At 42.7% G+C, this 27,754-nt stretch overlaps 1 protein-coding gene across 8 annotated transcripts in view; it reads right to left on the reverse strand.

Annotated features, from left to right (window-relative positions):
- Positions 1-27,754, reverse strand: part of LOC106607874 (CD2-associated protein) — a 108,831-nt gene that overhangs the window by 55,072 nt on the left and 26,005 nt on the right. For 3 of the 8 annotated variants that reach the window (XM_014205331.3, XM_082976928.1, XM_014205329.3), the window contains exons 2-4: positions 11,665-11,825; positions 2,025-2,199; positions 992-1,092 (exon numbers count right to left, since the gene is read on the reverse strand). In XM_014205331.3, the coding sequence (XP_014060806.2) occupies positions 992-1,092; positions 2,025-2,199; positions 11,665-11,825 (437 nt within the window). Of the gene's footprint in view, positions 1-991; positions 1,093-2,024; positions 2,200-3,047; positions 3,156-11,011; positions 11,214-11,664; positions 11,826-27,754 lie in introns of those variants that run through there. The other 5 variants (XM_014205330.3, XM_014205332.3, XM_014205333.3 and 2 more) reach the window with 5 other exon arrangements.

Below are 27,754 nucleotides of genomic sequence, written 5' to 3' on the forward strand. Positions count from 1 at the left end.
TTATAAAAAAATTAAACACATTTTTTTTATTTGTTTTGATTCGGTTTTTAAACATTCAATTCATTATGCATTATGTGAGTTAAATGCTGTAACACAGAACACAACAATGAATAAAAGTCCCATGATGGTAGTGACTGCCCATTGCCACTTATCACGTATTAACCATCATTTATTCACATGACTTATATTTCAGTTGTTGTGTATATTACATTTGTTTTATTTGATTACTTGTTTAATTCAATTCCAAGTCACCCATCTCTACAGAGCTGCTGCCTATGCTGTCTGTCAAAATCCCCTTTTTAGTAGTTTAAAGTAAATAAGGTATACTTTTATGACTGCTGAATACCAACTATCAATCACTTAGATCATGTATTTTCAGGTAGAGATACCTCACGAAGCAACTGCTCTCCATTTCCTCAATGTTTGCCCCACACAGACTGGACAAGTAGGTGTGCAATAGTTTATGGTCATTGTAGTTAATTACCACGTTTTCTACACTAAACTATGCAGAATATTGGCCTGTTGGAAACTACAACTCCCTACAGTTTTGGCTTGATGTAATTTATCTCTAGAGAAAACGGTGCATTGAGCTGACTAAAAACTAAAAAACTAAATGGAATTCAAATAATTGAACAGATATATTGGTCAATAAGTTGTCCAAAAAGCGGAAAACAACAAAAATGTTGTTAATCGCTCAGCTCTACCTAAAGAACTATTAACTGTGAGTTAGGATTTGCATCCAATGTAAATATGGTCATGTGTAAACACCATTAGGCTGTAAGTTAGTTACAGAAAGAGCATGGCCATTTCTCTTTCATTCTCCCATGCAAACCTAACCTCTACGACTTCAACAGACAAATCAACTCTGAACAGAAAAATGTGTAACACGTTTAATAAAGCACAGGTAAGGTAACCCAATGCAGGAAAGTCATTACGAGCAGCATATGTAAATAGCAAAATGTAGGGCAGTGTAACGAAGCACTAGCCTCACCTCCTCATTGATGTCGATGGTATCCCCTATTTTCAGCTCGAGCTCATCCTCGTTCTGGGGCATGTAATCAAACAGCGCCTTGCACTGCCGCTTCTTAGACACTGCAACAACAACAAAAGACAGGAGCCTGAGAAGGCTGGGAACACCAGTTACACCAGTCCATTCGCTGCTCAATGGGTCGGCTAATGGCGTCAACATCCTGGAAGCGCGTGCACGGGTGTTTGTTTATGATGTGTTTATACACCCTGGTGTGCATGAGGGCAGTGTGGGAAGGGTGTCTGGATCCAGGAAGTGGAGGAGAACACTCCTCTCCTGCTAGGAGCACTATGGGACGTTTCAGCAAGGTGCTCCTGTGGCAGGACACACCCCTCTGAACAAGCACAGCTGCACACAGGTGCTGAGTTCCAATAATATCTCCTTTCTTCTGAAGGGTACACGCATTCACTTCTTCCCACAAATGTAAAAGCATTGGATTGGAGGAGGCATGGGCTAGTGGGAGTTTCCTGCAGAGACGAACATGATTATCAGAAGTTCGTCATCTTCCACTTTAATGCTGCATTTCAATAGGGACTTGACCTTCATGTAACCCTGCTGCTGTTGACATCAATTCAATCAAGTTCTATTCACCAACGTCACACAAGAGAATGTGTGCATGCTATACAAAGGCTCAATGTGGAAGAAAAGCCTCCATGACTAGCAGACAAACATGCAAATACAGTAGCAGGAAATATATAGGCTATGTCCAGTATGCACCTACAATCCTTTTAATACATTTGACACACTTCAGAGGACAGACATCTGATTTCCTTCCTCCCACAGTGTTGGGAAACATGAAATGAAAGCGGTTTATTCTGAGAGTCATATGTGTTGGTTCCCTCTGTGTGCAGCTGGCTTTAGCCTATGGTAGATTAAGTCCACAGAAATGAATGGAAGACCCTGGGAATTCTTCCTAGTGTTTCAGTTAGTGCTTCAGTGGAGACAACATGTGATTAGAATGATGAAAGCACAGCCAGCACACGCACGCACAACTTACTCTTCTTGAGTCCACGGGGCTGTGAGTGTGGCTGGAAGCCCCCAGCTGGGAATCCGTAGGTGCTCATCCTCTGGACCAGGTTGGCCACGTTCCCTGCGCTCTTCTCTCTCTGCTGGGGCAGCTCCTCCTCGGCCTCCTCCTTAGTCACGTTCACCTCCTTGGGCTCCATTACCTCCTGCCACCACACACACACAGCAGAGAGGACAATGATTCATTTAGGCTATATTACAAGAGGAACAGTTGCACATTTTCGTGGAACAGCTCCATTTCAATAATGTTTTTGTTTCTCAAAATCATTGTCACGTGGCTCATCATAAAAATCTGAATTAAAATGATCTAAAAGTTAAAATTCAACTAAAGTGAGAGCACCGGCCTCTGCCATGTGGACACATTGATACACCGAGATCTATTGGCAGCTAAAGAAATTCGCGCATGGAACTCATAGCCTATAGACCAATGCAGCAGTAAGACAATAAATTCCATTGTCAACTAAGTAAAAATACATAAAGACGACAAAAACATGAAAATTCAGGTTCTTTCAGTAGCCATCTTTCTACTCAGCCTGTCTGCCTGCAATTCTGTCTAGACTTGAGATTCTCTTTTTACCAATTCCCCATTTCGTCGGTTTACTTTCTGGTGATAGATGTAATGGGGAATTGATCAAAATAAACTAACAATCAATGGGCAAACAATTCACATAATGAAACAATGACTGTGCAAGAATTGGCAAGAGACAGCTGAACCACTCTGGAGAGAGACTCGCCTATATCTTCGCCACCTCCCCCTCCCTTTCCTGTCTAAAATGTTCATTATATGCAAGACACATTATCTTCACACATACAGCGCATTTGTAAAGTATTCAGACCCCTTGACTTTTTCCACATTTTGTTACGTTACAGCCTTATTCAAAAATGGATTAAACAAAAAAAAATCCTCAATCTACACACAACACCTGTTTTTTTCTCTGTCATTATGGAGTATTCAGAAATGTTAGCAAATTTATAAAAAAACAAACCGAAATACCTTAGTCTCATAAGCATTCAAAGCCTTTGCTATGAGACTTGGAATTAAGCTCAGGTGCATCCTGTTTCCATTGGTCATCCATGAGATGTTCCTACAACATGGTTGGAGTCCACCTGTGGAAAATTAAATTAATTGGACAGGATTTGGAAAAGGCACACACCTGGCTATATAAGGTCCCACAGTTGACAGTGTATGTCAGAGCAAAAACCGAGACAGGATTGTGTCGAGGCACAGATCTGGGGAAGGGCACCAAAACGTTTCTGCAGCATTGAAGGTCCCCAAGAACACGGAAGACAGTCTCCATCATTCTTAAATGGAAGAAGAGTTGGCCATCCGGCCAAACTGAGCAATCTGGGGAGAAGGGCCTTGGTTAGGGAATTGACCAAGAACCTGATGGTCACTGACTGAGCTTCAGAGTTCCTCTGTGGAGATGGGAGAACATTCCAGAAGGACAACCATCTCTGCAGCACTCCACCAATCAGGCCTTTATGGTAGAGTGGCCATGCGGAAGCCACTACTCAGTAAAAAGCACATGACAGCCCACTTGGAGTTTGCCAAAAGGCACCTAGAAGGCATCAGACCATGAGAAACAAGATTCTCTGGTCTTTGGCATGAATGGTAAGCGTCACATCTTGAGGAAACCTGGCACCATCCCTACGTTGAAGCATGGTGGTGGCAGCATCATGCTGTGGGGACGTTTTTCAGCAGCAGGGACAGGGAGACTAGTCAGGATCGAGGGAAATATGAATGGAGCGGAGTACAGAGAGATCCTTGATGAAAACCTGCTCCAGAGTGCTCAGGGCCTCATACTGGGGTGAAGGTTCACCTTCCAACAGGACAACAACCCTAAGCACACAGCTAAGACAACGCAGGAGTGGATTCGAATGCCCTTGAGTGGCCCAGTCAGAGCCCGGACTTGAACCCGATCGAACATCTCTGGAGAGAATTTCTAAAAACCTGTTTCTGTTTTGTCATTATGGGGTATTCTGTGTAGATTGATGATGGGGGGGGGGGAACTTAATCAATTTTAAAATAAGCCTGTAACGTAACAAAATGTGAAAAAAGTCAAGGGGTCTGAATACTTTCCGAATGCACTGAGATGCTTTTCACTGACAGCCGCAACTCAATCATTTAAGCGTATCGATTTGTGTTCTTCCCATATTGTGGGCTTCCCAAATAGGCATAGGCTTACAAGCTTGTGATTTGAAACAATCCACAGCAAAACATTTTAAAGAAGCTAATGATCCACGATTCCTCTGTGGCTAAGTGACTTGTATTGTCCCTCTAATCTGACGTCAATGCACATGCAATCTAAAATCACAAACACTTATCAAAACAGTATCATGCTTTTAAAAAGCCACCATTATGCTACATTGTGATTGAAAAATTTGAAGAAAGACATTTAACGAAAGGTTGCAACTGAGTGGAAAACATGTTTTTTGTGGATCTGGTTTCAAAGCCAAACAACGAAATTGACAGCACTTTCTAAGGTGATGATTAAAACAAAGCATTTAAGATGTCACATGTACATTTTACATTTTAGTCATTTAGCAGATGCTCTTATCCAGAGCAACTTACAGTAGTGAATGCATACATTTCATTTCATGCATTTTTTTTTGTACTGGCCCCCCGTGGGAATCGAACCCACAACCCTGGCGTTGCACACACCATGCTGGTGTTGCAAACACCATGCTCTACCAACTGAGCCACAGGGAAGGCCCATAAACATATTAGAACGGATAGGCCTATACGAGCCCAAGCAACAACAAAAAAATGATTGTCCCATTATACAATACATAGCCCATTGTATATTACGCACAGCAGAATTCTTATTTTATTTTTTAAGATTCAAGATGTCTTTGGGACATAATTGGTCTAGCCTATAGGCTACACCAAAATTAAACAAACTCTAGTTATAGCCCTTGAGTGTGGACTGTATTATTATGATATTATCATCAATAGTGCAGGGTGGCTTACAGAGTATAGTTAGCCTACAATTACAGTGAATTTGTATTTGATTTTGAATAGTCTAGTAATAAGGCATTTGTTATATTTTCCATAATGAACAGGCTGACATTACCTTTAGCTACAGAATGATGGCTGCCATTAAACACACACATGTATTTATTTCTCAGCTGCTAATATTAAGCACATTGCTCAGCTGTAAAACCAAAATGAACCGTTGGAAATAGCAACCTCCATTCGCCATGTCTTTTTTCCCCTGCCCTTGTTCCTGCCCATTTGATAAGGGCGTATTCTAAATTGAAATTAATGTCACATATTAAAGACAAGATTACATTGAGAATAGCCTGATGGGTGAGAATATTATCACTTGATGAGAGAACAGTGTGTGCATCCTGAGGCGAGAAACAGAATAGTTGCATCATGCTGCCCATACAATAGATGTTTTTAATTTCTAAAGACATTAAGGATTGTATCATTCACAACTGTAGTGGTCAAATAACTCTAAATCTAGTGTATAGGAATTGTTTCAAATGATCAAATACAATTTTATTGGTCACATGTGCCTAATACAACAGGTGTACACTTTACCGTGAAATGCTTACTTACGAGCCCATTCAACAATGCAGAGTTAAAAAGAGAAATATTTGCTAAATAAAATAGGAAATAGTAACACGATAAAATAACAATAAGGCTATATACAAGGAGTACCAGTACTGAGTTAATGTGCAGGGGTACGAGGTAGATCACTTTTACGCTCATACTCTAGCTCATATGCTATTCTGTTCTTCTGAAATACATTTACGTCATATCATGTTTCTTTAGTCCTGCCTAAAATAAATCATGGAGTTATTGTGATGTTTTATATTAAATGGATTTAAACTTTTTTTTAAATGTAGATGTTCCAAAAGCACGCGTCAGTGGCTTGTACGTGTGGAGGCCTGGAGATGCTAAACGTGTTTATGTTAATTAAACAGTCAATTACTGTGAGACTGGCAGTTACTGCATGACATTTACCGCCTGACAAAATGTCATGATCGCCACAACCCTGAACACAAAACCTACAATCATGAACTGATATAGCCAAAATATCTGATGCCTTCATATTGAACTTGCAAAGTAACTTTCACAGGCCAAACCATGTGTAGGCTCTCACTTTATCTAGCCCTAACATTTAAGTTCATGTTAGCAGATTAAACTCAGTTGCTGGGCAGGGACTCTTGAGCGGCAACTAGCTTGGGCGGACTGGAGCTCCGACTTCACATAAAATGATGTTTTTATCAAAAACTACTGATTATCCAAAATCAGTAGTTTTGGATAAAAACCATTTTAAAATAAAATTGTATGGGTCACATGTAACGAATACTACAGGTGTAGACTTTACCATGAAATGCTTACTTACAAGCCCAATCCCAACAACGCAGAGTTAAAAAGTAACTTATGTTACATCGGCGCTCCAGTCCGCCTACACTAGTCGTTACGCAACTCCATCGTAAATTGTTGAGTTTAGTAAATTGTTAAGTCATGTTACAGACTACTACTGTTCCACTTGCAAGGTTGTAAAGAACAACTACTCCTGGAGTTCAAGAGGCACAAAGTCCAACCATGTCAAGACTTGAATAGTGTGTCGTGGGGGGGGGGGAAGCAGCCAAAGGCTAAGTTCATGTAGGCCAAGGTTTCCCTTTAACTGCCCAGGTGGAATCAACCATTTTGTAGTTCCCGCCCTCAGAAAAGCTATGATTCACCGAGCTGAGCAGCAGGAACTACACAGGGTCATTCCTCCTCAGAGCACTTTAACAGACTCCTCAAACATACAAAAACACTCACAACAACTGGACTCCTCAAACAAACACACTATTGATCTACTGTACTAAAAGTTTGCTGACACAGGTCTCTCACCTTGTGTGCTTTAACATTTCCACAGCATTAACCACTATAATAACTGATACAATATAGTACATGCTCTGAGTGAATGTGTGAGTGTATGCTTTACTACTCTGTGGACCTGTCTGCTCATGTTGAGACCTGCTTCCTTTCCTCTCCAGTTCAGGCCATTGAGCAGGGCTAGGACAGCAGCCAGTCAGCCAGCCACAGCCCGCTCCACTCACTCTGCCAGAAACTCCCAGGAATGCTGTAAGAAAGCACTATGGAATCTCTCCCAGTCTCTAGTGGAGTCCACCTCGCTGAACAAATGAGAGCTATGGCAACCTGCTTTTGAAACTTGCTTTGCAAAGTCTTCACATGCTGAATTTACATCAAATGATCATATTACAGACTACTACTGTTCCACTTGCAAGGTTGTAAAGAAACTACTACTGGAGTCCAAGAGGCACAAAGTCCAACCATGTCAAGATTTGAAGCTGCAAATTACCAATACACTCAACAAAAATATAAAACGCAACATACAACAACTTCTAAGATTTTACTAAGTTACAGTTCCTATAAGGAAATCAGTCAAATTAAATAAATACATTAGGCCTTAATCTATGGATTTCACATGACTGGGCAGGGGTGCAGCCATGGGTGGGCCTTGGCAGGCATAGGCCCACCCATTTAGCAACCAGGCCCACCCAGTGGGGAGCAAGGCCCAGCCAATCAGAATGAGTTTTTCCCCACAAAAGGGCTTTATTACAGACAGAAATACTCCAAGGTGCACCTGCGTAATGATCACGCTGTTTAATCAGCTTCTTCATATGCCACACCTGTCAGGTGGATAGATTATATTGGCAAAGGAGAAATGCTCACTAACAGGGATGTAAACAAATTTGTGTACAAAATTTGAGAGAAATAAACTTTGTGCGTATGGAACATTTCTGTGATTTTTTATTTCAGCTCATGAAACATGGGACCAACACTTTACATGTTGTGTTTATATTTTTGTTCAGTGTAGATGATTGTTAAGTTGTGACTGTCAGTGAAAAGCAGAGAGACCCATACAGGCATATCAGAATAAAATAAATACAATCGCAGACGAACTGTTCGAAAAGCAAATGGCTATTGCACCAGCGGAGAACATTGGCCAAATCCCCGGTGAGTGTGCATATTCACTCAGAAAACTAGGCGTATGTTGCATGTCACTACCTCACAGGAGCGCCACTTGAACGTAAACTTAAAAATAAAATAACATATAACAAACTTGTATGACATCTGAATACAGTTTAGCCATGGAAAAAGTGAGCAACCTTCCTGCTAGTCATGATTGGCTGAGATAATGAGGGGGCTGGACATGCCTAGAGAGGAGTTCAGATTGGTCTGCCATGTAGCAGGCTTCTGTCTACAATATGAGCTGGTCAGTATGTGTAGGTAATCCTTTCTAACGTGGCTTTTTTGAAAAATATAATGTATCAGATCTCCATAAGTATTGCTCTCCACTTTCTGGAGGACTGAGTTTTGCAAATCAGTGGAATTAGAGTATGATAGCTAAGGAGAAGGAGAAAATTCTGGCATTTGATTGCAAATATTCAGACGGAGTCAAAAAGAGAACACACAGAAGGCTGTTGAATAAAACACCTGTCTCCGGATTACATCTTCAAACTAAGGGCAACAATGGCATCCGTGAAAGAGAGGGAGAAGCGTCCATTGATATATGCGGGTAAGATATGCGGGTAAGATAGTCTAGCTAGCTACATTTTCAGATATGACACGTTTCTAATTTTGTCAGAAAGTCATTTTCATTTCAAGTTAGCTAGCTAGCTAACGTTAGGTGTATGATCTGTATAGTAATATTATTCAAATCTCAGAGCCATTTGTATTGCTAGTTATAGACTAATGTTAACTAGCTAACATTAAACCTGGTTGGTTAGCTACCTTCATGCAGGGTAGTAATGTTATGAGTTAGAATTATGGTTAATTGTTTAGCTAGCTAGCTACATGTCTACACAAAAGACTCCACTAGGCAAGTAACTATTTCAATAGAATGTTTATGATGTCACTGAGACAACTGTCGATAGACGTAGCTTGTAAATTCGCTTTGGCTATCTACTCCGATTTCAGAGCACTCTCGTCTGTGTGCCAGAGCGCAGAATTTACGAACGCTCAACACCCGTTGAATATGTCCGGTGTCAGGAAACATTGGCCAAAAATATTAATTAAATAGTTGCCAGCAGCAGAGTTGCAGTCACCAACGCTCTGTATAACATAAAAACAGCCTAACGGCTCTGCTAGAGTGAGTAAAAATGGTCAGAGTGAGCTGTTCTCTCATTTGTGTCTGGAAGTCACTAGCAAGCTAGCCAACGTTAGCCAGTTAGCCTGGGTGCTTGACTGCTGTTAGGCCAGAACGCTCAGATCAACCCTACTTTTCAGCCAGAGTGTCTAGTGTGCGCTCTGAATGCTCCGAGAGCGAAATGATCTGAATTTACAAACAGCCAATCTGACAACACTCTGTCAACGAATGCCCAGAACACACTCTGGCACCCCAGATTAAATTTACGAACACACCTGTAGTATAAGCCGGCCTTTAGTCTTCAAATCTTTGGTTGTTTAGTACATAGCCTCACATGTGAATCTTGAAAGAGATGGGTGGGGCTAAAGCTTAAAATGGTGTGAAAGATGCTGAATGGGTGTAGACAAAGAAAAGCTCTCTAGTAGGTTCAAAAACATTCATGGGTCATTTTCTCAAAAGTAAAGTTTATCAACTTTCAAAGCAGAATTACTTTCCCATTGTTCCTCAACTGTAATGTATGATATACCATTTTCTATTTCCGAGTCTCTACTTCTATCCAACGTAAAAAAAACACTTTCAAATTTTGCTACATAAGGCTAAATCGAGCCGGTCTGTCACATATTGTATTTGTCTCCCCCCTTTCGTAGGCCAATTATATGCATTTTAGAATTGTTTAAATGTAACCTTTATTTAACTAGGCAAGTTAGTTAAGAACAAATTCTTAGTTACAATGACGGCCTACCCCGGCCAAACCTGGACGACACTGGGCAAATTGTTCGCCACCCTATGGACTCCCAATCACGGCCGGATGTGATACAGCCTGGATTCAAACCAGGGACTGTAGTGACACCTCTTGCACTGAGATGCAGTGCCTTAGACCCCTGCTCCACTCAGAAGTCCAACATCGATCAGACAACATTGTTTTTAATTCATCTGGGTGTCCCGTACCAGTAAGAAATGTAACCTACTTTCACCCCTGCTGATCCCCGCTCCATCCGCTTCCTGGTTCACACATGCTGACTGGATATTTTCACAGCAGAGGAAGAGGAGACAGACAGGAACGCTGTGTGTGTCCTGCTGACTGGCAGCTTCTCTCACACTGAACAGCAAGTCTCTTCTCTACCTTATGGGCGGCAGGTAGCCTAGCGGTTAAAGCGTTGGGCCAGTATCTGAATCGCCGGTTCGAATACCAGAGTTGACAAGGTGAAAAATGTACCGATGTGCCCTTGAGCAAGGCACTTAACGCTAATTTGCTTCAGGGGTGCTGTACTACTATAGCTGACCCTGTAAAACAACACATTTCACTTTTTTTACTCCTGTAACAGGAGAGAGACCAGCGTCCTGACTCCTGAATTATAAAACTATTTTAATAAGATTCATTCAATTCAGAAAATAAAGACCAAGTCAAGAGTGACGGCAAGGAGTTGAGAGTCCTCGGGAGGAGCCAGACTGCTGAGAGGGGGGAGAGAGAAGGAGAGACATCCTCCTCTGGCTGACTCTCAGCTCTATCCCAAGAGAGAAACAGCCATTCTCAGAACAATAACACTTTCTAAGAGTTTAACGCTGACTTGTACAACTCACTGTGGTGAAGCTGAACAAACAGCAAATGTACCAGACTCAAAAAAATACCTAATTTTCTTGCATAATTGGCTGCTATTTCCAACAATCACATATTGAGAAAATGAGTTTCTTTCCTTTTCTCCCTCCTCTCCTTGGAGAGCCAAACAAACAGATTTAAGTCTCTGAGGTGTCAAAAGTGCAAACTGTGACAGCCCCGCCAACACCCAAAACATCATGACCTCCGCTGGCAAACAGCAGAGTTGTTGATTATAATACACACCTCAAAGAACCCTGTCATGTTGACGTTTAGTAAAGACGAGTAAATCCCTTACCGACTCCTCCAGCTCAGACATGATTTCCTGGGAAGAACTTTTAGTCTCAGACAGTTACAGAAGCACTTATAGAGGAAGAAAAATAGTCTCAGTGTCCGGGAGCAAAGTTCAGTTCAGTACAGCGAGATCTCCCTCCTCAAAGCTGCCAGACTTCCTAGAGGATTACCTATCTCACTACTCTGGATTACAGCCAGGAGGGAGGGACGAGGGAAGAGCAGCCGCTCTCTGTGACTTCATCACAACATTCTACTACTAGCTCGACGTAGAATTTGCAATGAGTACCATGACAACTCCATTTCATATTAGAAAGAGAAGGGTACGCATGTCTTCAACAGAAACACCTAATTTCATGGTGCACTAGGGTTTACAAGTCCCAAGTGTGCAACCAGTACTCTGTAGTTGGTAAAGCATGGAGCTTGCAACGCCAGGATAGCGGGTTCAATTCCCAGAACCACACTTACATCACTTTGGATAAAATAAGTGCCTGCTAAATGGCATTTATTATAATATTATAGTACTGTTAGTGTACCTGTCAACCTGGAAGTTGTTTTGGGTCAGTGTCTCAATATTGTTTAAAATGGGGAGAGAGGCTCTAAATCACCTTGACGAAGTTGTCAGGGAAGAGTCCTCTCTTCCCGTTGAGGTCTCCCTCCATCCATCCCTCCTCCTCGATCCTGCGGACGTTCCTGATCACGTCTCCCAGCCTCAGGGTCAGCTCATCTTCATGGAGGGCATCGTACTCATACTCAACCACAACCTCTACTGGAGAGAAGGAGGTAGGGCGGGACCAAGAGAGGGTGGGTGGGCAGAAGCAAGAGTGGGCGGGAGATATTGAGGGAGATAGATAGAGGGAGAGAGGGAGGGAGTGGGGGGAGAGAGAGGGAGTTACCAATATAACAAAACAGAGATCGCTGGACACATTGTCATGACATGTTGAGGTATGACAGTCCTGAAGCCTTGCAACAGCTAGACTATACGGAGGCATCACTGCATACAAATCATGACTGCAATTGTGCATACCGACTCTTCACTCAATGACATTGATCATACCTGCATGCTTTTTAAAATGTATTTTATTTAACTAGGCAAGTCAGTTAAGAACCCTAACCCAGAAGACCCTGGGCCAATTGTGCGCCAACCTATGGGACTCCCAATCACGGCCGGTTGTGATACAGCCTGGAATCGAACCATGTTCTGTGGTGACACCTCTAGCACTGAGATGCAGTGCTTTAGACTGCTGCGCCACTCGGGAGCCCAAACATGTTGCATTTGAAGAATGTTTTTGCATTTTAGGCTACAAGTGTGTGAATTGAAAGCAAAGCATTCTTTGGGAAAACAGGGATGGATCAAACAACATAGCCTACCTACTATGATATGAAGTCTCTAAAATGGGTGATTTTCGTGAAACCAGTTTTAACCATGGCAGTAACAAAGAGTTTGAAAATCATGGTGCATCTACAACATTCATCTATTATTCTATAGGCTAAGATGCTTAGTTTATGGTAGTGTAATTTCCACACCAAATTCTCATTACCGAAATTTGTCTGGAATAAATTCAGTCATTTTATAAAAATTTCCTTTAGAAAAACCTAATTTATCTGAATAAAACTAAATATGTTCCTGTAGTTTGTCCATAAATTATAAAAACTGTTTACTAGTTGAAGTTTAAATTAAACTATCATATTTATTGCGTAAAAACTGTCTTGACATGTTTCTCATTACCGTAACACCTTTCGAAGTTGCTGTAAAATCTCCAATAATTTGGTTTAATTCACCTATGATGCATAATCTAGAGGAGAAGTCCTAACATGAGCATACTTTTATTTAATTATTTCACGTATATGCTTTCAGAATGAGGATCTTATTCTCAAACACCCCATGTGCGACGCTTGACCTTGTCATTACCGGAATTACTAAAAAGCTCAAATTGGAAAAAACTTTACCATTACCTTACCAAGATGGAGGCATGAATGGGCTTTAGTGATGTGTTCAATTGTTTGCTGACTCATAATGGCAATCTCCAATTAGTTGCAGATTGAGATAAGGGCCTCATTACTGAAACACACATTTCTCATTACCGCCCCATTTTTAGGGCAGTTTCGGTAATGAGAACCTGCATTTTGGTAATGATAATAAGCCAATTCTAATGTATAGTCAATGGGTGTGCTGTGCTGGTAACTTTATTTACTAGGACCACTGCTTACAGCTATTGTACAGATTTTTTGTAAAACAATTATTTGATTAAGTGTGAGTATTTTTTTTTTATATAAACCATTTAATTTACTTAAAGCCACAATCTGGAGTTTGTATTCAGCAAAGAGTAACCCCACCACTTAAAGTAGTACAGTAAATCCCCCATTTTGACATGTGTACCTGTTTTACAATAGAACTTTATTAATCCCCAAGGGGAAATTTACTCAGGGATGGAAAGGGTGCTTCAGACAGGATAAAACACACACAGACTGACAGTATAATTTTTTATAAATAAAACATTTAAGGCAACAGTTTAAAGTGCATGGTGCAATTTATGAAACTAAATGTCCGTGGTTGCCACAGTTCCTATTAATGGCAGGGCTAAACTATGTCTAGAATAATCCCTAGGTCTTCGTTAATGGTCCTCTTAACGAGGAAGATAGCCTCGGGCACAAAATATGAGGCCCTGTGCCCATTGGAGGGGCACTTGAGACAGGCAGCGTCAAAGGGGGAGCAGTTGGAACTGTCGGTTGAGGACATGGGTGCTGTCCACCAGGATGTCATGGGCCTTCCTCCTGGCCTGCTGCTCAAAGAATGAGGCCAGACTTCTGAGAGGCACCCCGGAGATCTTAGAGCATACCACAATGGCTTGGAGGTGGTTCCTGTTCTTGACAGAGGGGGATGTGAACCAGCACACTCTCGATGAAAGAACTGTAAAAGGTTTGCAATATTGATTTGTGAACACTGAATGAGTTCAGTTTCCTGAGAAAGTATCGGGGCTCCCGAGTGGCACAGCGGTCTAAGGCACTGCATCTCAGTGCTTGAGGCGTCACTACAGACACCCTGGTTCGAATCCAGGCTGTATTCCAACGGGCCGTGATTGGGAATCCCATAGAGCGGCGCACAATTGGCCCAGCATCGTCCGGGTTTGGCCGGTGTAGGCCTTCATTGTAAATAAGAATTTGCATTGTTAAATAAAAAAAGGTTAAAAAAAATCATTTTGAAAAATAATTAACAATGACAGCATCTGTTTTGCTCAAACGTCAGGGTGTTATCAAAGATGGCATCAATATATTTATACTGGTCCACAATGTCCACCTCCTCACCCTGGATGATCGCCGGGTCCATCCTGGCTTCCTCCTGATGCCAACAACCATTTCCTTCATCTTGGAGACATTCAACTCCAGCAGCGCAAAGTCACACCTGTCAATGAAGTCCTGGAGGGCTGGGCAGTGGTCCTACTCAGGCCCTGAGAGGAGTGAGAGGACTGTGTCATTGGCAAACTTCACAAGATGGAGGTTGGTATGGCCACTCTGACAGGCATTGGTGTAGAGAATAAAAAAGGTGACCGTACGCACTGTGGTGAACCAGCGCAAGCGAGTAGCGTGTCTTACCATTGGCATAGACTCTCTGTGGCCGTGGTCGTGATTGAACTGTGAAACAAGTTCTGGCGAGGATGGTAGACTGCATGATGTTAAATGCAGATGAGAAGTCCACAAATAAGAGCCTGACAGAGGCCCTTCTGCCCTCCAGATGTCTGTGGATGGTGTCCATCAAGAACAGCATGGCGTCGTCCTTTTGGTGCGGTATGCAAACTGGAGGGGATCCAGAAGAGCACATGCCACAAACGTGATATGGCCTTGACTAGCTTCTGCAGGGCCTACATCACAAGAGAGGTCAGAGCAATAGGCGTATGGTTGTTGAGAGAGCAAGGCTAGTCTTTCTTGGGAACGGGGACAATGGTGGATGTTTTCCACGGTGGACGTTTACCATTAGCACTTGCTTTTAAAATGGTTTGTTTGATATGTCAAGATAATTGCATGGACCAAAAACTGAGGAGCCTCCAAAGGCATGCAGAGGCCAAATCGAGCTCCGTACCACATTGCCGTGTGCTTCCAAAATGTTGTACCAATGTGGAGGCCTCAGTATAGCTCCGCATTGATATAACTGGATGGCGGTAGGTGGTGGTGGGGGGGTCCTGTATAAACACAAACTCCCTTCCTTGACAACATCCTTCACAAGAGCTCTACTCTGTTACGTGAAATGAAAGAAGTATGAATGCCCTGACTTCTGCAGAGGCGGTATTACAGTAAATTCTGTACGGCCACTGCCGACATGCGATTGACCACGCAGAGCCTTTAATCCATTGCCGAGGCGAGTGTGGCTAAGATGCGGAATGCACGTTTCTCTCCAGAAGGCAGTCTCAACCTGCAAATTTGTGCACATCATTGTTTCAGAACTTCATTGTGTGAATTGTTTGCGTTTGATTGTTAGTGTCTAACAATTCCCCATAACATACAGTGCATTCAGAAAGTATTCAGACCCCTTGACTTTTTCCACATTGTAACATTAAAGCCTTATTCTAAAATGGATTGAACAGTTCCCCCCCTCATCAATCGACATATAATACCCCATAATGACAAAGCAAAAACAGGTTTTTAGAAATGTTTGCAAAAAACCCCAGAAATATCACAAGTATTCAGACCCTTAATTCAGTACTTTGTTGAAGCACCTTTGGCAGCGATTACAGCCTCGAGTCTTCTTGGGTATGACGCTACAAGCTTGGAACACCTGTATTCTCCCATTCTTCTCTGCAGATCCTCTCAAGCTCTGTCAGGTTAGCGGTGCAGCGACGCTCCCCGTCCATTTCCAGGTTTTTCCAGAGATGTTCGATCGGGTTTAAGTCCAGGCTCTGGCTGGGCCACTCAAGGACATTCAGAGGCTTGTCCCGAAGCCACTCTTGCATTGTCTTGGCTGTGTGCTTAAGATCATTGTCCTGTTGGAAGGTGAACCGTCGCCCCCAGTCTGAGGTCCTGAGTGCTCTGGAGCAGGTTTTCATCAAGGATCTCTCTGTACTTTGCTCCGTTCATCTTTCCCCCAATCCTGACTAGTCTCTCAGTCCCTGCCGCTGAAAAACATCTCCACAGCATGCTGCTGCCGTCACCACCACCATGCTTCACCGTAGGGATGGTGGCAGGTTTCCTCCAGATGTGACACTAGGCATTCAGGCCAAAGAGTTGAATCTTGGTTTCATCAGACCAAAGAATCTTGTTTCACATGGTCAGTCTTTTAGGTGCCTTTTGGCAAACTCCAAGCGGGCTGTCATGTGCCTTTTACTAAGGACTGGCTTCCGTCTGGCCACTCTACCATAAAGGCCTGATTGGTGGAGTGCTGCAGAGATAGTTGTCCTTTCTCATCTCATTCTCATCTCCACAGAGGAACTCTGGAGCTGTCAGGGTGACCATCGCGTTCGCTGTCACCTCCCTGACCAAGGCACTTCTCCCTCGATTGCTCAGTTTGGCCGGGTGGCCAGCTCTAGGGAGTCTTAGCGATCTTCCATTTAAGAATGATGGAGGCCACTGTGTTCTTGAGATCCTTCAATGCTGCAGAAATGTGTTGGTACCCTTCCCCAGATCTGTGCCTTGACACAATCCTATCTCAGCCCTCTACGGACAATTATTTTGACCTCATGGCTTGGTTTTTGCTCTGACATGCACTGTCAACTGTAGAACCTTATATAGACAGGTGTGTGCTGTTCCAAATCATGTCCAATCAATAGAATTTACCACAGGTGGACTCCAATCAAGTTGAAGAAACATCTTGAGGATGATCAATGGAAACAGGATGCACCTGAGCTCAATTTCTAGTTTCATAGCAAAGGGTCTGAATACTTATGAAAATAAGGCATTTCATTTTTTTTTTTTTTATGGGGTATTGTGTGTAGATTGATGACGAAATGTTTTTTATTTAATCCAATTCAGAATAAGGCTGTAACGTAACAAAATGTGGAAAAAGGGGTCTGAATACATTGTTTAAATCACTTAATAATTCAGACAAAAATTATATTGGTAAAATCACTATAACTAATTGGTAGGTCTACTATTACTTCTGTGAACTTTCATTATCCTCCCTTATAAGGGAGAGAAATGTGAAATATCTCAGAAGGTACAGTATCTGGGTTTTTGGTAACACAATTACAAGGCAATATTTGTTAAACTTACAGAAGGTACACAATTTATCCAAAACGAAAAATTAGTTGGCAGTTGTCTTTACGTCAACATTATTGTATTTACGATACATTAAGACTTTTTCTGGTAGATATTTTCTAAGACCCCTTGTCCATCTGTTTATCCAGAAATCAAAGCCTTTACTTATGCCATATATTTTTTAGATGAAAATGGTATCTTTGCTTTCATTTGCCCAAAATAAGTTAGCTTTCATTTGACACACAATTTGATATGCTCCTATGAACTTCACGTTTGTGCTCATGGGTCCTTTTACATGGAAATGTCCTAGCTAAATACCACAGCCTCATCTGACTCATGGCGGCTCATCATCCAGTTGACAAATCATTTTATGTACAGCCATGCTTTCGGCCGTTCCTCTCAGTATTTATGTCTATAATGATGGCCACTTCAGCAGATATCCCCATAAGCTTATTGGTAATTGCAGTACCGTCGGAGTCAGAGCCTTTCCCGTGCTCCATTGGTTCCTGTGCTTTGATTAGGTCCAGGCTTGGATCAGTGGACTAGACATATGATGGCGCCGGAGAGAATGGCTACCGTTTTATTAGCTCTTAACCAACCGTGCTATTTTGTTTGTAACTTATTTTGTACATAATGTTTCTGCTACTGTCTCTTATACCAGAAAAGACCTTCTGGACATTAGAACAGTGATTACTCACCTCGAATTGGACAAATCATTTTTCTTTAACGAGTTGGACGGGAAGGATATACTCCAAACACCCGAAAAGTCTTTCATCCCCGTCATTCACAGAAGAAAGAAACAGATTTCATGGAAGGAGATCGGGGTGCCTTGTGTGTAGGCGACGAGTGGCTAATCTGCCTTTGCCATCCGTACTGCTAGCCAACGTTCAATTGCTGGAAAATAAATGGGACCATCTAAAAGCATGTATATCCTACCGACGGGACATTAAAATGTGTGAAATATTATGTTTCACCGAGGAGTGGCTGAACGACGACATTAATAACAGAGCTGGCGGGTTATACACTCCATTGGCAGGATAGAACAGCAGCCTCCAGTAAGACACGGGGTGGCAGCCAAAGTATATTTGTAAACAACAGCTGGTGCACAATATCTAAGGAAGTCTAGAGGTTTTGCTCGCCTGAGGTAGAGTATCTCATGATAAGCTGTAGACCACACCATCTACCTAGAGAGATTATATGTATTTTTCATAGCTGTTTACATACCATCACAGACCAATGCTGGCACTAAGACTGCACTCAATGAGCTGTATACCGCCATAAGCAAACAGGAAAATGCTCATCCAGAGGCAGTGCTCCTAGTGGCCGGGAACTTTAATGCAGAGAAACTTAAATCAGTTTTACCTCATTTCTATCAGCATGTTAAATGTGCAACCAGAGGGGGGAAAAAAATTACAAATAAAAAAATAAAAAAAATTAAACTCTACACCACCTTTACTCCACATACAGAGACGCATACAACGCTCTCCCTCGTCCTCCATTTGGCAAATCTGACCATAATTCTATCCTCCTGAGTTCTGCTTACAGGCAAAAATTAAAGTGGTCAGATGAAGCAGATGCTAAATTACAGGACTGTTTTGTTAGCTCAGACTGGAATATGATCCGGGATTCTTCCGATGGCATTCAGGAGTACACCGCATTGATGACGTCCCCCCCACAGTGACTGTACATGCGTACCCCAACCAGAAGTCATGGATTACAGGCAACATTCACACTGAGCTAAAGGATAGTGCTGCCGCATTCAAGGAGCAGGACTCTAACCCAGAAGCTTATAAGAAATCCTGCTATGCGCTCCGACGAACCATCAAACAGGCAAAGCATCAATACAGGACTAAGACCGAATCGTACTACACCAGCTCCGACGCTCGTTGGATGTGGCAGGGCTTGCAACTATTACAGACAACAAAAGAGAAGCACAGCCGAGAGCTGCCCAATGACACGAGCTACAAGACGAGCTACATCACTTCTATGCTTGCTTCGAGGCAAGTAACACCGAAACATGTGTGAGAGCATCAGCTGTTCGCACACGACTGTGGGATCGGATCACGCTCTCCGCAGCCGATGTGAGTACGACCTTTAAACAGGTCAACATTCACAAGGCCGCAGGGCCAGACGGTTTACCAGGACGTGTACTCCGAGCACGAGCTGACCAACTGGCAAGAGTCTTCACTGACATTTTCAACCACCCCCCGTCTGTAATACCAACATGTTTCAAGCAGACCACCATAATCCCTGTGCCCAAGAACACTAAGGTAACCACCATAAATGACTACCGACCTGTAGCACTCATGTCTGTAGCCATGAAGTGCTTTGAAAGGCTGTTCATGGCTCACAACACCATTATCTCAGAAACCCTAGACCCTCTCCAATTTGCATACTGCCCCAACAGATGCAATCTCTCTTGCACTCCACGCCTAGACAAAAGCCACACCGGTGAGAAGGCTATTCATCAACTAAAGATCAGCGTTCAACACCACAGTGCCCTCAAAGCTCATCACTAAGCTAAGGACCCTGGGACTAAACACCTTCTGCAACTGGATCCTGGACTTCCTGACGGCCACCCCCAGGTGGTAAGGGTAGGTAACAACACATCCGCCACGCTGATCATCAACACAGGGGCCCCTCAGGGGTGCGTGCTTAGTCCCCTCCTGTACTCCCTATTCAGTCATGAATTCACAGCCAGGCACGACTTCAACAACATCATTAAGTTTGCCGATGATGACAGTGGTAGGCCTGATCACCGACAACGATGAGACGGCCTATAGGGAGGAGGTCAGAGACCTAACCGTTTGGTGCGAGGACAACAACCTCTTCCTCAACGTGATCAAGACAAAGGAGATGATTTTGGACTACAGCCCCATTCTCATCGACGAGGCTGTAGTGGAGCAGGTTGAGAGCTTAAAGTTCCTTTGCTGTCCACATCACCAACAAACTAACAGATCCTCAAAAAGTTTTACAGCTGCACCATCGAGAGCATCCTGACTGGTTGCATCACTGCCTGGTATGGCAACTGCTTGGCCTCTGACCGCAAGGCACTACAGAGGGTAGTGCGTACGGCCCAGTACATCAATGGGGCCAGGCTTCCTGTCATCTAGGACCTCTATACCAGGCTGTGTCAGAGGAAGGCCCTAAAAATTGTCAAAGACTCCAGTCACCCTATTCATAGATTGTTCTCTCTGCTACTGCATGGCAAGCGGTACCGGAGCGCCAGGTCTAAATCCAAGAGGCTTCTAAACAGCTTCTACCCCAAAGCCATAAGACTCCTGAACATCTAATGGCTACCCAGACTATTTGCATTTCCCCATCTCTTCTACGCTGCTGCTACTCTGTTATTATCTATGCATAGCCACTTTAACTCTACCTACATGTACTTATTATCTCATTTACCTCGACACTGGTGCCCCCGCACATTGACTCTGTACCGGTACCGCCTGTATATATACATATAGCCTCACTATTGTTATTTTACTGCTGCTCTTTAATTATTGTTACTTTTATCTCTTACTTTTTCGTAAGTATTTTATTAAAACTACATTGTTGGTTAAGGACTTGTAAGTAAGCATTTCACTGTAACGTCTACACCTGTTGTATTCGGCCCATGTGACAAATACAATTTGATTTTGATGCCATTAGGCTACTCTGGGACTGTACTATACTGAAGCACCCCCATCCTGTCTGTCTCAACAACATGAGCTGCTCTCACTATTATTGTGTCTTGGCATCCTAGTATAGTATTGACTAGTGTGTGACCTCTCCCTGTATGTATTAGTCTACAGTGTTTCCTCGCCTTGGACGTGGTAGTAGTGCTATTAAATTAACCCACTGACCCATATAATCAGCGGACCCACTTTGTTCCAGAAGCACTCAGGGAACAAGCTAGTCCTGACCTCTCTCCCACTGTAAGCATATGTTTTGAATCCAGCCATGTGTGTGTGTGTTAATCTGTACACCAATAATAGGCCGATACTTTTGAGCTGGTTGAAATAGGCTATTTATTTTAGTTTGTAACGTAGGCCTATCCTAAGTCATGACGCTCCACTCCTGGCCCGTTTTTCAGTCCAGGCAGGTGACTCTTTCAAATCTCATAAAACCGAACTGGAAGGAAGTTTCACCCACTGGTCAACATGGCACATTAATGGGAGTATTCAGAAAGCCCCCAGTCTACTTCAAAAATAGAAGTGTCCTATAAAATCTGAATTGCAAATAATGCCGACGGAATCTAGACATTGAAACGGAATTCAATAATATAAAAAAATGCATTTAACATAGAAGGAAATTCACTAATTGTATTGAATTTATTATTAAATGCATTCATTTGCCCAAGTTAAAGCTGCAATATGTAACTTCTTGGGTGACCCGACCAATTTAACATGGAAATGTGAAATGTCATTCTCATTGAAAGCAAGTCTAAGAAGCGATAGATGTGTTCAATGAGAACTTTTTTCTATTAGAAAAAAAGCCTAGCTGCTGCACTAACCACCTGTGTGCTGTAATGTGTTTAGGAAGGCATTTCCTCCTAAGGAAAAACTAAGAGGGCTTTCTTTGTCTCCTTCCCAGCAGTGCCAGTATTTCAAGGGCGAACATTACTCTGGCAGAATAAGAACAAGTCAACCCAGGACAATCTAAGACAAAAAGAGGATGATTTAGCCTAGACCCCTTTTTAATAGGCCGACGAGGCCACCTTTGGCAAAGGACTCTTGGAGGCAAAACATGGTGGTATGAAAGCATCTTTTGTCCCAGATCTCCATCCACCACTTATCTCTGCTTCACCACAACATCCTTTATGGAGGCCCCCGACGGGAGGGACGAGTTCCTAATTTCTGTCCGTGTAACAACAGGATGAGATACTGTCTGACTTTGGCCAGTGGTAAACAAGGCTCTGCAGACAGACTGCTGGTTTGGCCAGGACCCTGCCTCATGCCCTGCTGTGCCTTCTCAATGTAGGCTACACCATCAACGCTAACACTGATTAGTGTAAGCAGAAGTAAGTGGCCTTATCTGTGGTGCCTGGGCAAATAATGGGCGCTGGGGGAATTGATGGCTGCTGGCCAGTGGGATGGATTATTAAGGCGTGAGAGCTCGCTATCAGCTAAGTGGCAGAATGTCCTTGCCAGGCCTAAGTCAGGATGAGGATCCGAGTGTCTGGATGGAAGCCTGAGGAAAAGAGGCTGAGGGATCCTGCTGGCAGTCGTTCCCACATACAGGTCCCAGTCCAGCTTGGCGTTTCAAGTCGTAATGATTGAGGGTTCGGATCCGGGTAGGGAAAGCTGATCATGGATCTGTGATTAGTGGTATTTTCTCTCTCGGAGCAGGCCCAGGCTGCTGGGCCAACATTGATGTCAGAGGAGCAGAGCCACTGAGCAATTATTTTCAACAGTAAGTCTGACCTGGCTGCCCAGTGTGCGTGGTTTAGTGCTGAACGGCACCTCAGCTGCCACCAAGGCCCAGCCAAAGACTAAACTGCTATGGTGTGCGTGCACACGGCCGTTTGCTGTGTGTGCATCATTGACTGCTTTGATGTGTGTCATGCTTGTGTGCTGTCATGGTGTTTCTTTGTTCTTCTGTATGTCTGTGTTGTATAGTGGTCCCATTTGTGTGGGCTAAGTTATGTTTACGCCAAGCAGCGTAGCACCGCTCCTCCTGGCCGATTAACACGCTGGCTGCTCATTGGGCTACAAACTGTTCTATAGTCCTATATGTATAGAAGTGAATTGCCCTCATCATCATCATCATCATCATCATGGCCTGCATAATGAGAGGACAGGACACAAGCAGCAGAACAGACTGCACAGTCTAGCAGTGGCTGGGCTTACACATTAGCTAACATGGTAATGCTAACAACAGTGGACCAGATGACAGAATAGGGTCACAGGAGAGGATTTCACTCTGTATGAGTTAACAGCTCTTGTCTTATGGCGGAGGAAGGCGAGTGTAGTCCCATTGATCCAGACATGGCCTCTGTAAGGAAGTGATAGTAGGCTAGTATGAGATCAGTCAGTCTTATACAATTCCATTTGTAAGATTTATCTGTTGCCCTACTTATATTTTCTCAACATTTCCATTTGTAAGATTTAATCTCTGCTTATTGTAGAATTTTTGTCATATTTAAAAAATCTCTTTCAATTGGCTCTTATCTAAGATTTTTACAGGCTTATTATTATTCGTCTGTAACAATCGGTCTGTCTGGCTAGCCTATTGCCTTTGTTTCCACAAGGAGACTGGCTAGTACACTGTACTGCACTATCCTACTGGCTTGCTTATCTCCCACATCGCTATGTAAATAACCACGGTCAACAGAGATTGCGTGTGTGTGTGTGTGTGTGTGTGTGTGTGTGTGTGTGTGTGTGTGTGTGTGTGTGTGTGCAAACAACCAATCAATTGGCTTTCAGGCGCATGAATGACTGAGTCACTAGATATAGCATATTACAAGGCTGCTGTAGACAACATGACACAGCTCCGATATTCAAGTCAGTCATCTAGCAAATGACTGTCTTTTCTTTCCCCAAGGCGTGTTTGTGTGCTGTGGTCGGCTAACGATGACTGGATATCGAAGAAAGCCAAGTGGCAGACAGTGATTTTGTTTAAAGGAGACTCATTTTGAGAATGTGGTCAATGTATTGAATGAGCCACATAGTGGTCTTGTCTAAACTAGATTGATTAGCCAGTAAATAGCAGATACCTAAAAAGGGTGGTTCTCACGAAACTGGCACTTGACAAAAAACATGACAAAAAAAGAAACATTTTCTTATTGCATCACTAATATTAGGATCTGTGGTTAGTTAAAGCTGTACTGAGCTCTTTTTAGATTCAGTAACCCAATACAAACTGTCATTTGTTAATCCCAAAAATTACTTGCATAATACTAAACTCACTGATCATAATGCAACTGACTAAAACACCTGTTATTTCAGCATAAGAACTATAATTACGTGTATTTTCAAAATTCAAAAGTGGAGATAAAAAAATATATAATAATTATACATTATGCTTAAGGTCTTTACAGGTAATATTAGTTTATTAGAACATGAATATGTGTGGTTCTAAAGTATTTTAGATGCATTTCTAAATATAATGGAATCGTTTGGGAAAATGGCATAACATGATATGCCTATAAAGTAGGGCTATCTCGACCAAAATTCATCTTAAAATCGTCCGAAAGTCATCTGTTCTTTCGACTAATCGATTGGTAGACATTTTAAAATGTGTATTTTTCCATATATAGACACACCCTGTGTTTTAATAAAATCAGGTATATGCATGGAGCCTGTCTGATGCTTTAAGTCACTGTTTGATTACATAAGGCAAAAATAACTCTATTTATATTACCATTTCTAACGATCTGCGTGCAGTTACATATACACATTTTCGTGTAACTGTTTAATATTATTTATAATAACATCTTTGTAACTCAAAATCATTGTCATGTGGTTAATCAAAATTCTATCCAAATCTAAATGAAAATGATCCAAACCTAAAAAATAACTTATATTGCCAACTACACTACATGACCAAAGGGATGTGGACACCTGCTTGTCAAACATCTCATTCCAAAATCATGGGCATTAATATGGATTTGGTCCCCCTTTGCTGCTATAACAGCCTCCACTCTCCTGGGAAAGCTTTTCAGTACATGTTTCAACATTGCTGAGGGGACTTGTTTAAATTCAGCCACAAGTACATTAGTGAAGTCGGGCACTGATGTTGGACGATTAGGCCTGGCTCACAGTCAGCGTTCCAATTCATCCCAAAGGTGTTCGATGGGGTTGAGGTCAGGGCTATGTGCAGGCCAGTCAAGTTCTTCCACACTGATCTTGGCAAACCATTTCTGTGTGGACCTCGATTTATGCACAGGGGCATTGTCATGCTGAAACAGGAAAGGGCCTTCCCCAAACTGTTGCCACAAAGTTGGAAGCACAGAATTGTCTACAATGCAATTGTATGCTGTAGCGTTAGGTGGCAGTTGACACAGTGCAGTCGGGCAGGTAATGTTTACCTGGCATCTGCCAAATCCAGATTAGTCCGGGCAGAAATTTGACAAAGTGATACGTTGAAAGTCACTGAGCTCTTCAGTAAGGTAATTCTACTGACAATGTTTGTCTATGGAGATTGCATGGCTGTGTCCTCAATTTTATACACCCGTCAGCAACGAAGGTGGTTAAAATAGACGAATCCACTCATTTAAAAGGGATGTCCACACACTATATTTACAAAAGTATCTACAAAAAGCTGCGCATGGGATAAGAAGTAATCAGGTAGGCCTATTTTATGACATTTCCAGTGGATTGGAGTATGACATTTTTCCCTTTCACTCCAAGTGGTTATCAAAAGGAGATGGAAAGATTTTTCAAATACATTGAGGAACAATTGTCACTCAATGGATGTAAAAACAGACTTTGCTGGCTGTTTGAGGTGAAGAAAACATTACTTTGAGAAGCTCCACAGCTCATTAGTGGTGGTTTGGTAAGCCAATCAGAATTACTATCAGATCCCCAAATGGGAATATTTATATGCCTACATTTGCACGCAGGCCAGGTAGCCTATAGGCCTACTTTAGGTAATCAGGTGCACTTCTTTACTCAATATTGACAGGAGAGCTCCAAACAAAAGACAATGACTAAATTGACAAAAAACTCGTAAATGTAATGAAATAAACCAAAACTTGTTTCTCACAAGTGTAGCATAGGTTGTGCGCGCTGCAAACAACGTATCCACTCCGACAATGAGAATGGTAAAACACTGGATTAACAACATATTGAATGCATTAGTAGAAATTACCGTAACTAAACAAAAATGTACTACTTGTTATATACAGTGTATTCGGAAAGTATTCAGACCCCTTGACTTTTTCCACATTTTATAACCTTACAGCCTTATTCTAAAATTGACTAAAATGTTTTTGTTCCTCAATCTACCCACAATACCCCATAATGACAAAGCAAAAACAGGTTTAGACATTTTTGCAAATTCATTAAAATAAAAATCAAATACGTTATTTACTTATGCATTCAGACCCTTGCTATGAGACTCGAAATTGAGCTGTGGTAAATTCAATTGATCAGACAAGATTTGCAATGCACACACCTGTCTATACAAGGTCCCATACTTGTCAGAGAAAAAAACAAGCCATGAGATCGAACGAATTGTCCGTAGAGCTCCGAAACAGGATTGTGTCGAGGCACAGATCTGGGGAAGGGTACCAAAAAAAGCTGTGTTTCTGCAGCATTGAAAAGTCCAAGAACACAGTGGCCTCCATCATTCATAAATGGAAGAAGTTTGGGACCACGAAGACTCTTCCTAGAGCAATCGGGGAGAAGGGCCTTGGTCAGGGAGGTGACCAAGAACCCGATGGTCACTGACAGAGCTCCTCTGTGGAGATGGGAGAAACTTCCAGAAGGACAAACATCTCTGCAGCACTCCACCAATCAGGCCTTTATGGTAGAGTGGCCAGACAGAAGCCACTCCTCAGTAAACGGCACATGAAAGCCCACTTGGAGCTTGCCAAAAGGCTCCTAAAGGACTCCTTACTGACTTTATTGTCCCCATGGGGAGATTTTCTTGCAGCGTCATGTACACGTTTAAAGTGATGTTTAAATATAAAACAAACTGACAAATTTCATAACAGTTACATACCAAAAAAAAGAGATAAGCCTGTTGGCCTTACTGGGTCGATAAGAACATTAGCCTGAGTTATTTAGGTGGGATATCACACCTGGCACAAATGTCCTATACCTGCCCTCAGAGGTGATTAGTTCAAAGTCCAGGTACAGGGGGTGGCTTGGGTCTAAAATGATTTTGTGAGCATCTAGGCATGTCTATTTCACTCCAATTCCCTTGCTGTGGTGATAATCCTTCACAGCATATTTCTCTTGCTAACAGTGGCATTGCCAAACCAACAAACAATACATGAGAAACAAGAATCTCTGGTCTGATGAAACCAAGATTGAACTCTTGGGCTGAATGCCAAGCGTCACGTCTGGAGGAAACCTGGCACCATCCCTACGGTGAAGCACGGTGGTGGCAGCATCATGCTGTGGGGATGTTTTTCAGCGGCAGGGACTGGGAGACTAGTCAGGATCGAGGGAAAGATGAACGGAACAAAGTACAGAGAGATCCTTAATGTAAACCTGCTCCAGAGCGCTTAGGACCTTGGAAGGTGAACCTTCACCCCAGTCTAACAGGACAACGACCCTAAGCAGAGAGCCAAGAGAACGTAGGAGTGGCTTCGGGACAAGTCAATGAATGTCCTGGAGTGGCCTAGCCAGAGCGTGGACTTGAACTCGATCAAACATCTCTGGAGAGACCCGAAAATAGCGGTGCAGCGACGCTCCCCGTCCAACCTGACAGAGCTTGAGAAGATCTGCGGAGAAGAAAGGGAGAAACTCCCCAAATACAGGTGTGGCAACCTTGTAGCGTCATACCCAAGACGACGAGGTGGCAATCGCTGCAGAAGGTGCTTCAACAAATTACTGAGTAAAGGGTCTGAATACTTATGCA

The sequence above is a fragment of the Salmo salar genome, chromosome 06 (assembly GCF_965601325.2).
Source record: "Salmo salar chromosome 06, fSalSal1, whole genome shotgun sequence".
Classification (NCBI taxonomy): Eukaryota; Metazoa; Chordata; class Actinopteri; order Salmoniformes; family Salmonidae; genus Salmo; species Salmo salar.